Here is a 15,330-nt window from a genome sequence, read left to right as displayed (position 1 = left end):
TATAATACTGCTAGAGAGAGAGGTTACGGTAATAACCAAATTGCACATCACAGTCGCTGGGATGTTAGAGAGAAACCAAAGGGTTTACGTACCATGTTTTAGGTAGAAAGCCTATTCCAGTAGGTAAGAAGCAATAACACAGTGGCTGGATGGGGTCAGGCTCTGGAAAGATTTACCGGTACAATTGTGTAACATGGCTCCTGGTAAAAGGGCACGGCTGCTGCAAGCCCAAGAGGCTCAGCAGTTTGCGGGCTGGTAGCGCACAGCTAACGAAGGCTTTAAGAATGCAAACGGCATGATGAGAGATGGATATACGCACGGTGCACAAGAAGTGCCTCCATCCCACCTGGGCTGGGGCAGGGAGTTTGACGTGGCGTTAAGCGGTCTGGATCCAGGAACTAGCTTGGAAGTGGGAGAAGGCTCTAGGTGCAGCCATCCAGGCGAGATGCAGGTTGTGGCAGCAGCAGAGTTGATTTTTGGCTTCGTGTGTCTCTAGTCAGGAGAGAGAAGCTACAACCTGCTCGATGAAGCTGGCCAAGTTGATGTCTCGCTCTGATAAGCCTCCACACTCATGGGTGCTCAAGGTGATGTGAACCTAAACCAGACAGACAGACCGACCAAGTGTTGCTGGCAGAAAGAGCAGGAACAGTTTCCCCCAGTGCTGCAGACGGTTTGCATCTGATGAGGCAGGTAGCACTATTACTTTCTCCAGACTTGTTAGCAAAATTTCCCCGGGGTTGGGAGAGGTGGTCTGGCATTTTGCCTGGTTTTCTCCTTCCTACAGCTCGTCCTGGCCACAAGCTGTCACTGCCACCCCTGCCTTGGTCCCAGCAGCCAGCTGTGCCCACTTTTCAACTCGCCCTTTCTCCAGAAGCTTTTCCCCTTGCTGCTACTTCTGATACTGATTTAAAAAAAGCAACCCTGGTGCTGCCAGCCTCCAGGCAGCTACTGCTCAGCTGGACAGGTTAAAAAAAGGGGGAGGAAAGGATCTGTAGGTGATAGCTGTAGGCTGGCTGTGACATGCCCAGGGAAGAGCATCCGAGGAAAGGGGTCCCACTGATCTGAACAGCACTCGCTGCTGCTGTTTTATTCCTCACAAAAAGGGATGTGTTTCCTGAAGAGCTCCGGTTGCCCCCACCATCCATCTTGCTTACCTTATTGTACACATTGAACCATTCGGGGTGGTGATCCAGTTTTTCTGCCTGTAGAGCCACTCTGGTCATGAAGCCGAAGGCCTGCCCAGTGGAATAAGAAGAAAAGCTAGCTCTGAACCACTTAACCTGCCATGCATTGTTTTTCACCCCATTGCTATTAATTTTATACTATGTGTTTCTAAGTAACCCAACTAAATACAAGGCCTGGATGTTCTGTATCTTTGTCGGGGTTTCCTATGGGTTTTCCTCTTTTTGGGGAGCTTTTCCCAGACAAACCGTGTGCTGGGTTGAGCACTTTGGTGTCTTGGGCAGGTTATCTTGCTCAGCCATTATGTTTCAGGAGAAACATGGAGGGGGTTCTTTGGCTGAGCCTTGCAGATGGGACTCCCTGCTCTGCAAGCCAGGTCGCCCACATTGTAAAACTGTACTGCCGATGCTCGTACCCGGTTGAAGTCCTTGAAGTGGAACTCTTTGAAGATGGCGTCTCTGCCTTCCACCTCGTTCCACCCCACGGCTCTCAGGTTTGGCAGCAGCTGCTCCCTCTCCTCCGCGCTCAGCCTGTGCGCTTTTCCTGCCTGACGCCGCAGAAAGGGAAGAGGAGCGGATCAGCGTGGCGGAGGTAGGATGAAGCAGATGTTCAAAGCAGCGAGGCATCCCATGGGTTGTGGAGTTCTGGGTCTGTGGAGGCAGCTGCAGCCTGGGTGGGAAGGTTTGTGTGCGTGTGTGGACCTGAACTGGGGGGTGCTGATGATGGGGGGATATCAATGCTGTCCTCTGCTCCCTGCCCTGGGTACAACCTGCACGTACCTAGGTCAAGTGAAGTCCAGCTTGTCACTTTTGTCCTCTGACCGGCAACACCCACCGCTTTACCAGTGTATATATGCATTCATTATAACCTGAGGTACTAAGAAATGATGGCTGTGTGAGGTTAAGCTCCCACATACATTACCTATAATCTGGAAAAAAAAAACCCTTGAAACTGTGATGGCTTCTAGAACTGAGAATTACTTGCTTTTGAGGTTCCAAAGTACCTTCCTGAAGTGGGAGGGTTTTATTTGCAGGTCATCTGCACTGGAAGCCTGCTTTAGAGGAGAAAGAAGTGGTGTGAATCAGAGAAATGAGTCACACTAAATTGGAGTTCAGCTCCTTTTTGTTTTCAATCTCCCTTATGTTACGATGGTGTTTAAGAGGCTGTTTCTGTCTGAGTAACAAAGGGCAGCGGGAGGGATTGTGATTTAGCATTGTCTTCCCCTCTTGGGCAGAGCTGCCGTTACTTGTTTTTTAAGGGGAAAAGAAGAAAAAAAAAAGAAAGCAGCAGTTCTTAGCTTTGGGGAGTGAGTGTGGGCAAAGATGAAACTAAAATGGTGTTCTTGGGGATGGGGGCTACCCAAGCCAGCGTATCTTCTGGCTCAGTGTGGAAGGCAGGAGTGAGTGTGGAGGGGTATTGCTCTATCTGAAGGATTATGTTCTGGCAATTAAAATTCTTTCCTAGTGGGTGATCTGATCTTTCGAGTTGGTGCAGATTGTTGTTTCTCAATGGCAAAGACAAACATCTCTTTGCAATTTGTTTTCCTTTATATGCTCTAGAGCAAAGCGTGGCAAGTTAGATATGAGTCCCAACAAATACAGCCCACTGTTTCTTGTGGGTGTTTGCTCAGCTGTTTAAGATGCTACTTCTTAGCATCGATGCCCAAGGAAAGCGTCTCAAGGGGCTGCTGACCAAAGAAGGCAAATTGACCTTTCCTGTAGTTCACCTACTTACAGGCTGTACAAAACCAGAGAGGCAGCCACGGAGCTGATGTTTTTGTGAATTCTTCTTTGGTTTTGCATGTTTTGAGGAAGATTGGAAAGGTTATGCCCTATTCTCATCTTCCTGGGTCTGCTAAGCCATCGGGCTGAGTGGGTGCCTACCTGACTGCGTAGCTGTGTCCCTTATGCTTAGAGAAAGCTGTCAGCTGCAGAGCAATTCATGAAATGGAGAGTGCCAAGGTGTGTGCTGAATCTTCACTCAGGGGTGGCTGGGCGTGGGATGGCTCCCGTGCCCCTGGCATCATCGTGGCTGCGCGCTGTCCCTCTTGCACAATTTGGGGAAAGCCTTCCTCGCCCATGCATGCTCCGGCCTCGCTGCTAGCATGTAAACCGCCCATGCCGCCCTTCAGTTTGGCGTTTTTGGATGGTCCCCTGCCAGCCCCGGCTCCACCCAGCCGCCCCCCCCCCCCCCCCCCCAATGTCAACCCCATTCCTTCCCGAGCTCTGGGTTTGGAGGGAAGGCAGTGAGTAAACACAGCTCAGCACAATAAACCCTCAGCCGTTGCCCTTCCGTGCTGATGGTGCGATAAGCCGGTGCGGGTAGCTTAGCAACTGGATAATGTGGGGACGGAGGCTGGCTCTGCACGGGGCCGCTGGCAGGGGGGCACCTGTGGGGGCTGCCTTGGGGGACTCTAATGGGAGTGGGGTAGGGGCTGTGCCAGGTTTCGGGACCAGGGGCTGAGAGCTCCTGCTCGTGTGTCGGTGCTAAAGAGAGGAAAGGCTGCGTGAAGCCAGAGCTGCTGCTTGCCTGGAGCAGAGGGTTATGGACACAGCGGGCTGGGTGCCGAGCCAGCCTCCTCTGGGCAGAGTAAGAAACCAGGCTGCTTGGAAGGGATGCGGCTTAATTGTTCTCTGAACCCTTTTCTGCGTCGTGACTACACGGGGAGGATGGGCCCCGGGGCTTTTTCCAGGCCCAGCTCCTCTCTGAGAGCCCAGCGCCAGCGGGAGGCATGGCCGGGCTGAGGTTTGGCCAACGGACCACACGAAAGCCAGCTCCTCCAGCTGTGTCTTGTGGTGGCAGACCCTCTGCCTGGAGCACCCTCCGTACCCTCCACCCCACTCCCTTCCCTCCTTCTCCACCCCAGCACGTTGGCCAGCCTGCGGTTTTTGTCAGTATGGCATGTTAATGCTTTTATGTGCACTTACTCTTTTAAAAACACACTCTTCTCATTAGGGAAATTTAATTATTTTGTTTTCTATTACTGGCTCTCAACTGCCAAGGCATTGGGATTCCCCCCCCCCCCCAGCAGGAAACTAAGTAGATGCATTGTGCAACCGAGGGAAAGGAACCAGCATGGGAAAATTAGGAGAGCTTTGGGCTTTCTGGATATGAAACAACCCTCTCTGCTCAAACTAACATCTCCCCTTTTAAGGGTGACTTGTTGCACAGGAGAAGGTAAAGGGGACAGCACTGGCGTGAGCAGGACCTGCAGGCAGGGCTGGAATGAGGTATGCCACAAGGCCCACACTCTTTTGCTCCTGTCCCCTCCGCTGCCATGAAAAAGCTGATTCCCAGCCGGCCAGAGTGGGTTGCGTGGGCCGTGCAGACAGAGCACGCGTGGGGGTCATACTTGCCATGCAGAATTTGAGCGGGGGTCTCACTGGCAGTGCAGCCTTGCTGACAGACCCTTTCCCTCCCCCTCGCAGAGGAACTGAGCTGGAGAGCGCTGGCTTTGGTAATTCAGCAGCAGCCGGCGGAGCTCCCTGCGTTACTTATTAACCACAGCGCAGAGCTCTGCTCCTTTCTCCCTTTCCTCCTGCCTTTTCTCGGAGGCCGGAGCTGCTGCTGAAACCTTCCTGCTCTGTCCTTTGCCACCGCCTGCAAAGCAACAGCCAGATTTCCCAGCAGCGACTTACCATCGCCCGCGGGTCTCTGTGGCCTCCGTCCCCGGTCCAGGCTGGGTGCTGCACGCTGTACCGTAGCCCAGTGGAGCCGTGGCTTGTCCGGGGTGGTGGGAGGCGTGGCGAGGGGGCCGGATCCACCCACGATGAACTGCTGCCCGTGCTGCCCGCGCCTTTTCCAACGCTGCCGGGCAGCAGTCACCTGCCTGCGCGGCCCTACCAGGCCGTGAGGCTCAGGAGATGCTAAAACAGGGTCTCTGAACCCCTGTGTGCTGAAGCAGTGATGCATCCGCCCCTGAACCACCCGCCCCTCTCCTGTAGGGTCACTTTTTTTAACCTGTTGCACAAGCAAAAGGCAGAATGGGATGGAGTTAAAGCCGGTACCGCTGGATGCTGCTGGCAACACATGCGATGAATGTGACAGTCGCCCTGGCTGAGCACACATGTGCCCCCCAGCCCTTTGAGCTCTGTGCAGGGATAATCACAAGCCGAGGGCTGCATTGTCTGGGACAGCCTGGATTACATTGCAGCATGTGGACCAAGAGACAGGGTAATGCGGGGAGTGTGTGCGGCACAACGCTTCTGAGCGTTTTTAAGGTGTTTTCTCCTGTTGCCAAGGGAACTGTGTCTGCACGGATGCCGCGTGCTGCTCCCCGGCATGTTTTCGCTCTCCAGGCCTGCAGGATTTGTGCCCATGTCCTGCAGCTCATCGTCTGCTAAACCCACTCACACGACGGGCAATGTTCCAGTGCCGACAACAATTTTGTATCATGCCGATGTATGTGGTAGACTGAAATTCAGCACCCTGCTATACCTGCATGGCTTGCTTTATCCTTGAAGCAACTGATTCTGGAAATTTTTTCATATAGTGTGACATACATCCCTTGTATATACTCTTGTGCACATTTTGTTTTCTATTGTTAGGGTTTATGGGTGCCACTGAGAAGATTTGTTTCTTCAGCAGAGAAGTTAGAGGGAAGCAAATTCTTCCTTTCCTTTTTTGCCCTTTATAGATTTGCTTGCCAGGGTAATGAAAAGGAAAAATGAGCATCTTTTGTGTCCTGGGAGACCCTGAGTGGCTGTCCGGGGAGAAAAGACTTGGAGAGCAATGCAGCACCTGAGAAGAAAATAATTGTGTGCAGATACGAAGCTGGAAGGTTTGATATGGATGAGAAGCGGAGGGGTGCTGTATGGTTCCAGCAATGAAATCAGGTGGTGGGATTGTTTGTAAGGTTGGAAGAGGCCAGCAGAATATTTTCTTGGCATAAATCTGAATTGCAGGACTGGCAGTTTCATCAGCACAGCCCAGCAGAAGCACCCCTGTAAATAGTGGCATAAGCAGGAGGTAGAGGAAGCAATATTGTGAAGTTGCAGGTGGAGGTATGGATGCTGCAGGTAACAGCTGTGTTCAGGGGATCTCGGCTGCAGTTTTCTCAAGAAAATGCTGTGGCAATTTTGATGGTGACTTCTCAGGGCCTCGAATGCACCTTGGCTAGGTGACAGTGCCTCTGTTGGCCTCCCTATTGATTTGGAGATGGGGAGGAAGCAAATACCCTATCTCTTATGGTACCCTGCTTTCCCTCTGTTGGACTTTGTTCCAACACAGCTGGCAGCCAATCCTATTTACCTTGTCAATACGTGCGCTGCCAGTACAGAGCAACTGACAGACACCTCAGCTCATTAGAGGTGAGAATTTCTGTGGCTGAAGAACATCAGGAGAAAAACTATTAATTATGCTGCATCTACTGATTACCCAGCTCCTTTGTAATGGCATTTTCTCTCCTAGGTTATAAATCAAGCCTTAACTGCCAGCCTTACATGCGAGAGATCTCTCGCAGAGGGATGTGCTTTTGCTGCAAAGTGTCAACAGGGCAGTTGTTATTTTCTTCTGTCTATGGTGTGAAATTGTGGCCAGGGGGATCCTTTGGCTGACTCTGGCTCCTGAACCCCTAAGCGTGTGAAAGTCCCCCTCTGCACAGCTTTACTTACACTTTTTGAGATGGGACTCTTTAGATTTGCTTTTAATGATTAATTGAGTGATGTTGGGCAAGGTGTTTGCTCAGAGCAGTTTGCAGCCCCATGCAAGGGCCATGCTTGTTTGCTGACAACAGATTTTTTTTTTTCCTCCCTTGTTGTCTAGTTTAGAGCTGTGCTGCTTTGTGCTAGGCCAATGGCAGCTAAACCCACATGCATGCATTGCTTCTGTGTATTTGGAGGGAGCTCTCATTTCACTCACCTAATATTATTATTTTTATTTTGTCAATACTTTTTTAACAAAATGTACCTGACCCTGAAAGCTGCTTTGGTTGAGATCTGTGTACCACCTCCTATCTCAAGATTTGCTTTTTGAATTCCCCCCTTTCTCATTTCACGTTCCCTGAAACATTTTTGTGGTCCCTTTGAGGGAAGAGGGATACTGGTTTCCTTCTCTGAGAGTGCTGGCTGCAACGTGTGACTGCTTGTGATCACGTAAGAGATGTGGAGAGCGTGATCCTTGCTGCATCCAGGAGAGGGAAGCTCCCTGCAGGAGCTTAGGACTCTCCAACACAGCAACAAATGGCCTTTTTGGTGTGTTTTTTTCCCACATGGCTTGATTTTTTTTTTTATTTTCTATTTTTTTTTTTTAATTTCCCTACAGTCTGTGCTGGCTCCTCACTTAACAGTATTAAAAATGTCTCAGTGTCATCTTCCTGCAGGTGTGCTTTACCAGGCATCCCTTGGGAACTGCTGACCCCTGGGGTTAGCATTAGCATGGTTCCAAGTCACGGTAAATTCACTCTTGACTTTGCATCTTGGCCCCTCTTGCGAGGCAAATGGGATTAACCAGCAAAGAAAGCGGTGGCTTCTGCCATCTTGTTTGCTGCAATGCAAGTTTGCATCGGACAGGCTGTTAGCAGAGCCGCTGGCTCAGCAGCGGGATGTTTGCTGATGACACTGGCAGAAGGAGTCTTTATCTCAAGCAAGGTGCAGTTACAGGGCTGGGTGTTTGCTTTGTGTTGTACTTTGGAAGAAGGGTGGGTGTCCTCCAGCACTGCATGGGAGACGTTTGTCTGTCACGTCCAAGAGGGACCCAGTGGGGGTTACTACATAGAAAACACACATCACGTGAAGACCTGGGCTTGAAAGTAGGTGAAGGCAGAAAAGGGAAGAAGCTTTATTTGTGCTTGCTCTGTTCTTGCATTTCCCAGGTCCACTTCTGGCTGCAGCTGGAGACAGGGTGTGAACTAGATCCTGTGTCAGGATGTCCCTGCTCTTTAGAGAAGGCCTTTAGAAAATCCTGGGTGTGCTGTTAGTTTGCTTCACCTCTAACTGATGCGCTTGGCTCTTCTTCAGGTCTGGCACCATCTGCCGTTCCTTCTTCTCACCCATCGGGAGGGAGAAGGGCTTGCTGTGCTTCGCCTCTTTTCCCTGAATGGGGGCACCCAGGGCAGGAGGACTGTTAGCAACCCAGGAGATGGCAGAGCAGATTTTTGCCTGGTGGGTACTGAATTGTCCATGTATTTATGGCTTTGAGGTTTCTCCTGTGATGAGACTGAAACTCGTGTTGTGGGCAGGGGGGAATAACTGCTTAGTCAGCAGGGAAACAATTAACCAGCTGCAGTGCCTCAGGAATTCACTGGGAATAAGTTTTCAGAGTTTACATCCATGTTAATGGCTTTTGAGTGAGTAGCTTGGGACAGTGTCACAATCCCCTGGTGAACCTCAGCCCCCAAAGGGTGTTTTAAGCCAGGGTGGGCCAACCTCTTTCATCATTGACTACTACTCCACTGGTATCCGAAGCATTGCTCTTGTGGCACAATAGATTTAATTAAAGAGTTAGTTTAGCACTGGAGGGGATTTATGGCAGTTGTGACAAGTTTAAGTTGACAAAAGGGCCCAATAAATAGAGATGAATCGTTAATTATTCCTGTGTGAGACTTCCTCTTGTAGCGTCGTTTTATCAAAGTCAGTGAGGGCTGGGAATTGGCCTCAGCACAATGAATAAAATAAATTGGAGGCTGGTACAAATGGGGGCTTCTCTGGTTTGCTCACATGATGCTTTAGGTAAAGGGCTTTGATGTCGGGCAGTGCGCAGGTACCCCTGGAGAAGGCTAGATTGACAAAAATGGCAATAAAAGTGGTGTAACCACTTCTAATGTGTAGAAAACATGAATACCAAAGTGGGAGACAACTGTGTGCAAGACGGTGGAATATCATAGCATCGGGGAGTGAACACATGTTGTATCGAAGGGATGTTTCCCAGAGGAGGAGGAAGATGCAAACCTGAGTGCACATTGCCACGGATGCCTTCTCCTGTGTCAAATGGGTGCTGGAAGGGACAACCCATTGCTAGCCGATGCACGGAGAAGCCTGGCATGAATTAGATTTGAAAACTCAAAGAGTTGAGCCAGATTAATCCTGCTTTGACTCTGTCCTTGAAACCAAGCAGCATGACAAAAAACAAGTGCCATGAGCCCTGGCAGCTAATATACTCCTGTGTCACAAGTCTTGTCCTCAGGGTCCCGAGGAGTTTGCTCCATGGTCCATGGTAGACAGCAGTGAGATCATGCAGTTTGCTGCCCTGCCAAGCCCTCTCTGTTCCCTGCAACAGGATGCATTTGCCCTGGGGAAAGGTAATACATCAAAACTGCCTTCTCCCCACCCCTTGCTTTGTCCACTCTGCTGATGGATTAATCATGTAACTCTGCTTCCCTGGGCACAGCTGGAGCCCATTGCAAGGGAAACTTCTTGTATTCAGCTTGTTTCCTGACTTGCAGTCCAAATTTGAGTTTCTTTGCTAAACAGGTTGGATTTTCTGGCAAATTTGCAGGGGTTGCGGAGGGCGAGTATCTTGATGGATCTGGAAACCTTTCTCCCGTCTTAAAGAGTGAGTTTTGCTTCTTGTTTACATGGGGAGAGTTGGGCACCGAGTGTTAAGCAGCTGCTGTACAGCCACGTCTTGTCACTAGGGGTCAGGAAAATGCTGAGAAACGGGAGAGCTCCCTGAAACCGCAGCCCCTGGAAGAGGGCACGGGGCTGAGGCTCTCAGAAACCCATTTGATCCCAAAAACCAGGCGTGATTGCTGACATAATCAGCTCTGCTAAAGAGTGGCTGTGCTCAGCAAAGTGGCTCTTCAGCTGGACCTTCATAACCAAATTGCTTCTCATGAGAAGCACCTCCAGATCCTTTGGTGTGCACCAAAGCATCAGTGCCACTCCTGGGGCATGCTTGCCCGTAGATACATAAGCATTGAGGAATGTCTCTTCAGCCAGGTTGCTCGAGGTCTTTGGTTACCATTGCTGTTTTCAAGTCCTGGAAGTCCTTGGGGTTTGATTTCCAGCTTCCCAATTGCAGGTCTTGCAGTAAGCTTCCCTGAGGGTAGGGACAGGAGAGGGGCCCTGGGTGTGGATGTAAAGGCAAGGTCTGTCTGTACAGACCTTTCATTGGGCAGGACTAGAAGGCAGGATTAGAGAAAGTAGACAAGCTTTTGGTCATACAAGCTCTTCTTCGTTCGGAACTAGAAACGGCAGGCTTCAAAGCCAAAAGAGCTGGAAACAGTAGCTCAGAGATCAGTCAGATATTTAACACGTGTGGTTGCTTTAGAAGGAAAGAGTGGCTGTAATGTACAGGAGATGATGATAGGTGAGTGGAGAAAAAAATGTGCTTAAGGCAATGATTTCCTTGGAGACAGAGACAGGTAGCTTATGGGCCGTGTCACATGGTGAGGCTGGTGGAGGGCACAGTGGCCAACTCTAGGAACTTTGTTCTACAGTAGAGTTGTGAATTTTATTTCCCACATCTGTCTTTGGGAGATGTTTCATAGTATTTTTTTTTTTCCCCCCTCAGGTCAGGGTTGAGAGAGCAGAGGGAGTAATGTTTTGGGGGTTTTTTTGGTGGCAAATGGTCCCCCTCTGGCTGCTGGGTGTGCTTGTCCCTTGCAGATTGTCTGTGGGAGTCTGTTTGGGCACTCAGCGGGTGCTCATCTTCATCTCCAGCCTTCCCAGAAAGGTGGTAGGTGAGCTGGGTGAAGTGTATCGCATTGCTGGAAGCGCAGGGGTAATATCCAGGCATGGAGCGTGGGGTAGGGGGAGCTGCTGGAGATACAAGTTTTGCCTTTTTTTTTTTTTTTCTCTGTGCAGAATCTGATAGCAGAAACTCGTATGTGAAATTCATGTCAGGTGCAGTGCTGATTTTTTTTCCTTGTTAGCATTAAACATACTCTTTTGATGAGGCTACTCTCTTATTTATATTACCACCTCTATTTCTTCCCAGCCTAATGAGTTTGTACTGCTTCTTACAAACTGAATTCATCTGCTTTGCTTGTTCTTGCTATTAGCGGGAATGACCACTGGACCATGCTGTCTGCACTGTTTGTTCGAAGCAGGATAAAAATTAATGGGAAAATTGTGTACGCAGCAATCTTAAGAAACTAAAATGCCACTGTGGCTCACCCGTTGGGGGTAGCAAATTAGATAACGTAGCAGCTTGCTTCAAAGTCTGAGGATAAAGACTTCTTGTGGCAGGCATGGCAAGGAGGGGAGAGATGAAATACTACAAACTGTCATTGATTCACAGCCTGGGCTGGAAGTTTGCTAATGTGCTACAGCAAAATGGAGCTGTGTTTAATTTCAGCCACCTCCGCTCCCTCCTGCGACAGCTGTATCTTGGAGGGGCTTTGGGCTCAAAAGGAGGGACCTGTTACTCGCAATGGTTTGCCTCAGCTGTTGGACCTCTGCTTACATTCCTCTGAGGTGCTGTTGAAGGTTGTCTGAGTAGTACCCTGAACTGGTCTTGGAAATTGCTACTTGGTGTAGGCTGGGTTTATGACCTTGCAAAGGCAAAGCGTTGAAGCTGGTAGGGAGGAAGGGGAAAGGGAAGTGGTCGTTTCTGACCTGAAGTGGAAAATCACTGGTGCCGTGAACTCCTGGGGGACATTGCATGGTGGCACCAGCTGCCCTGTGTTCTTATCTCAGAGCTAATGTCCTGTGACAAGATAGCTTTCACTGGGTGCTGCTGCTGTCTGCTTGAGGCACCGTGAAGAGTCAAGATGCTGGTGGCAGTATTGTAGTGCTGGGAAAGAGACCTGACTGTTCTTCTGGAAGGAGGATGTGTTGTAGGACTGCTCTGAACCATGAGCCCTCCAGAGGGTCCTTGTCAGAGCTTGGTCCTCACGCTGGTCACACAAAGAGAAGGTGAGGAGCAGGAGTGTGCCCCACGATGGGGAGACAGTGTTTGTTCATGGGACGGGAGGGTTTCCAATGTGAGAGTATATTGGGGAATCTGCCTCTGACATATCATCAGGTATGTCAGACTAGATTTATCATTTAGACTAGATATAAGGAAGAAATATTTTACAATGAGGGTGGTGAAGCACTGGAAGGGGTTGCCCAGAGAGGCAGTGGAGGCCCCATCCCTAGAAACATTCCAGGTCAGGTTGGACGGGGCTCTGAGCAACCTAATCTGGTTAAAGCTGTCCCTGCTCGCTGCAGGGGGTTGGGCTGGGTGAGCTCTAAAGGTCCCTTCCAACCCAAAACATTCTATGATCAGGCACAGGAGAGCTCACCTACTGGTGCTTTCCCCTCTCAGCCAATGTGGTGGCTACAGCTTTGGATAAACTGCCTGCAAATTAAATGAAGAAGGAACAGTTGGTTGAAGTGGAGCTGGGACGGGAACAGACCCAGTGGCCAAAGGCAGAAGAAAAGGGAGAACAAACCATCAATTTTTCTCCCCAAACTCCTATTCCTGGATGAAGCAAGTTGTGTTAATAAAAAGGACCAACAGTTCCAGTGCAACTGGGAGATCATAGAATCATAGAATTGTTTAGGTTGGAAAAGACCTTTCAGATCATCCAGTCCAACCATTAACCTCACACTACCAAGTCCACCACTAAACCAGTTAAGGGGAGAGTCATAATTTCATGTTTCCTGGCTTGGTGGCTGGATTATTTATAATGAAAGTAAAAACTAGGAATCCTTAAGGTTGGAAAGGACCTCTAAGATCATCAGTCCAACCATCAACCCAACACCACCATGCCCACTAACCCATGTCCCAAAGTGCCACGTCTACCCATTTTTTGAACCCCTCCAGGGATGGTGACTCCACCACCTCTCTGGGCAGCCTGGTCCAATGCTTGACCACTCTTTCCGTGAAGAAATTTTTCCTAATATCCAGTCTAAACCTCTCCTGGCGCAGCCTGAGCCCATTTCCTCTCATCCTATTGCTTGTTACTTGGGAGAAGAGACCAACACCCACTAATGTGATATTGTCTACTGTGGCAGCAAGGACTTAAGTCGGCAGGATGAAAAAGCAGCCTCTGTGCACTAGCAGCAACATTGCTCAGCAAAGAGAGGGTTTCTTTCCAGGAACCAGCTATTGATCAGCAGTTTACAATGTAATGCAAATAAATACAGCATGTAAATAAATACAGATACTGTGGTGGTGCTGCAGACTTGAGCCTGCCCTTGAGGCCTGCATGGCCATGTGCTCTGCGGTAACTCAGCTGTCTCTTCTGATGCACAATTGAGCAGGTGAAGCGGATTCACTCAAGCCTGGTGACTGCAGCTGATCTGCCTTCTTAAGCAGGTAACTAGTGGCTTATATGACTGACAGTGTCTTAAATCACCAGGGATACTCCATGAAGTATTTGAATGTACGTTACCCCAATAGGTGCTTGGGAATTCAGTCTTTTGCTATCAAATTCAGCATATGGAGGGAGGGAAGAATGTGATTTTAAAAAGCACCTGCATTTTTGGGTGCATTCCTGGTGGCACTGCAATTCTCTGGTGCTCAGACGTGGCTGTTGTGGGGGGAAGGAGCGAGAGCCCATCTGGTGAGAAATTGGGTGCATCTTACCCCATCTACACAGCACAATTTGGAATCTGAATTGTTCCTTCTGGAGCTTGGGTGTGGACTGCAGTTTAATGCTCCCATTTTGCTTAGTGGCACATAGCTTTCATTAAGTAATGCTGTAAAATGCTTGCATTACGGGCTGTGAACCAGAAAAATCAGACCGTAGTCGCTGTGATTCTGGGTCATGTTTTGCATGTGGTTCATTGACAAAAGTAACCAGCTGGCAGGGATGACTTGGGTAGAAGGTTTTTTTACTGTCTTTGTGGTACCATCTTCTGATGAAATTTGAGAGGCAACCTGAGATCTGCTCCACATGTAGTTGAAGAGGAAGAAATAGTATACTGGTTTTTATTTCACTTGTTTTCATTTACACTGCCGGAAGGTTTAGCTCTGCTTTAAAGCATGGAATTGCTTTTTCTTTTTTTCCTTACAGAACCCCAGAAAGGGTATTTTAGAGCTTGGAGGAAACTTTAACAAACTGGTGAAAAGGCCAGGCTCTTTCCCCTCTTTGCCCTGTGCCTGTATCTTCACTGTCAGTAAGCATGGTGCAAAAAGCACCTGTCTTATTTTCCAAATCACTATAGCCAGTGATCAAGTCTGCCATGTCAACAAAAAGCATTAAGACCTCTGCTTTCTGCTGATGCAGAACGATAATTTGTGGCTCAGACATTACTGAGATGTTAGACACTGAAATTATGACCACTCTGTCAGATTGGCTGGATAATTTTTACTCTTAAGCCTTCCACCAAGATGATTTTCAGTGCCTGGAAATTAGTCTTACTCTGCAGAGCTGTCAGTGTCTCCCAGCTGTGTCAGTATGTGCTCTAACAAATGTGTGTATATATGATATAGCTATTTCATCATCGTTCCCTGCACTCCTCCAGACACCTGGGAAGCTTATCTTAAGTGCAGCTCTCCTCTCCCAGGAGTCACTTTTTGTTAATTCTTTTTTTTGTTTGTTTGTTTTCCAGTAGTGTAGAAAAGCCTCAGAACAAGCTGCTTGCTGGTGGTTTGGTTTTTTCCCGGGCCCTGTAAGCACACAGGGGGAGAGATTTTGTGCTCCAAGTAGTTTGTGCTTGAAATGGATGGGGGCAGGTTTTATTTGTACAGGTAAGAAACTGAGGCAAGGAGAAATAAAGACCTCAGAGGTGTTAAAGACCCAATTCTCAGCGAAAGTTTGTATCCTCAAAAGGTAGGAGGCAGAAAATTGTTGTATAGGGAGGCTGTGCTGAGGTCTCTTGGGCAGGTCTGAAAGGGTTGCAGGTCTCCTTGCAGAAAGGGAAAAGCAGTGCTTAAAACAGCAGATCCTTTGAGAAACAAAGCGCCCATCCACTGACCTTCCTCACCACCGATCTGCAGCCATGCTCTTGGGTTGACGGAGAGGGGCCACATCCCTCCCCAGGGCACCGTTCCTCCCTGAGGACACCTGGCCCTGTAGCAACTCATCCTGGACACATCCCTTCCTAGAAGGAGGTGGGAGATGCAAACAAGCCCCCTGGAAGAGTTTCTGCCTTTGTTGCTTGCAGTGAGGGTGAGCTGTAAGCCTGTAGTTGCTTCATCTTCCTTTTGTATATGCTCCCCAACTGACCGGGGCTCTATTATTAGTAGCTGACGTGTCCATAGAGTCAGTCTCCTCCTAGCTCTGCCAATTAATCAAAGCACCCCATGACAGCTCTTGACCATTAAATAATTTTC

The 15,330-nt window shown here is 49.2% G+C and overlaps 1 protein-coding gene across 1 annotated transcript; it reads right to left on the bottom strand.

Annotated features, from left to right (window-relative positions):
- Nucleotides 1–496: 496 nt before the first annotated feature.
- On the bottom strand, nt 497–1,223 carry PCBD1 (pterin-4 alpha-carbinolamine dehydratase 1). The gene is made up of 2 exons (XM_009493285.2): nt 1,155–1,223; nt 497–595 (listed from the first exon to the last, which is right to left on the bottom strand). Exons 1-2 carry the CDS (start codon nt 1,221–1,223, stop codon nt 497–499), a joined length of 168 nt encoding a protein of 55 aa, XP_009491560.2.
- Nucleotides 1,224–15,330: the final 14,107 nt, after the last annotated feature.

Source organism: Pelecanus crispus, chromosome 10 (assembly GCF_030463565.1).
Source record: "Pelecanus crispus isolate bPelCri1 chromosome 10, bPelCri1.pri, whole genome shotgun sequence".
NCBI lineage: Eukaryota > Metazoa > Chordata > Aves > Pelecaniformes > Pelecanidae > Pelecanus > Pelecanus crispus.
Note: the sequence above shows the minus strand (reverse complement) of the source record. Positions and strands in the feature narration are given on the sequence as shown.

What these genes read in the sequence shown, in the direction of transcription:
- PCBD1 (XM_009493285.2), bottom strand. Translation starts at nt 1,223, where the DNA reads ATGACCAGAGTGGCTCTACAGGCAGAAAAACTGGATCACCACCCCGAA. An exon ending in GGTTCAATGTGTACAATAAG is followed by an intron (nt 596 to 1,154) that starts GTAAGCAAGATG and finishes TGTCTGGTTTAG; the next exon opens with GTTCACATCACCTTGAGCAC.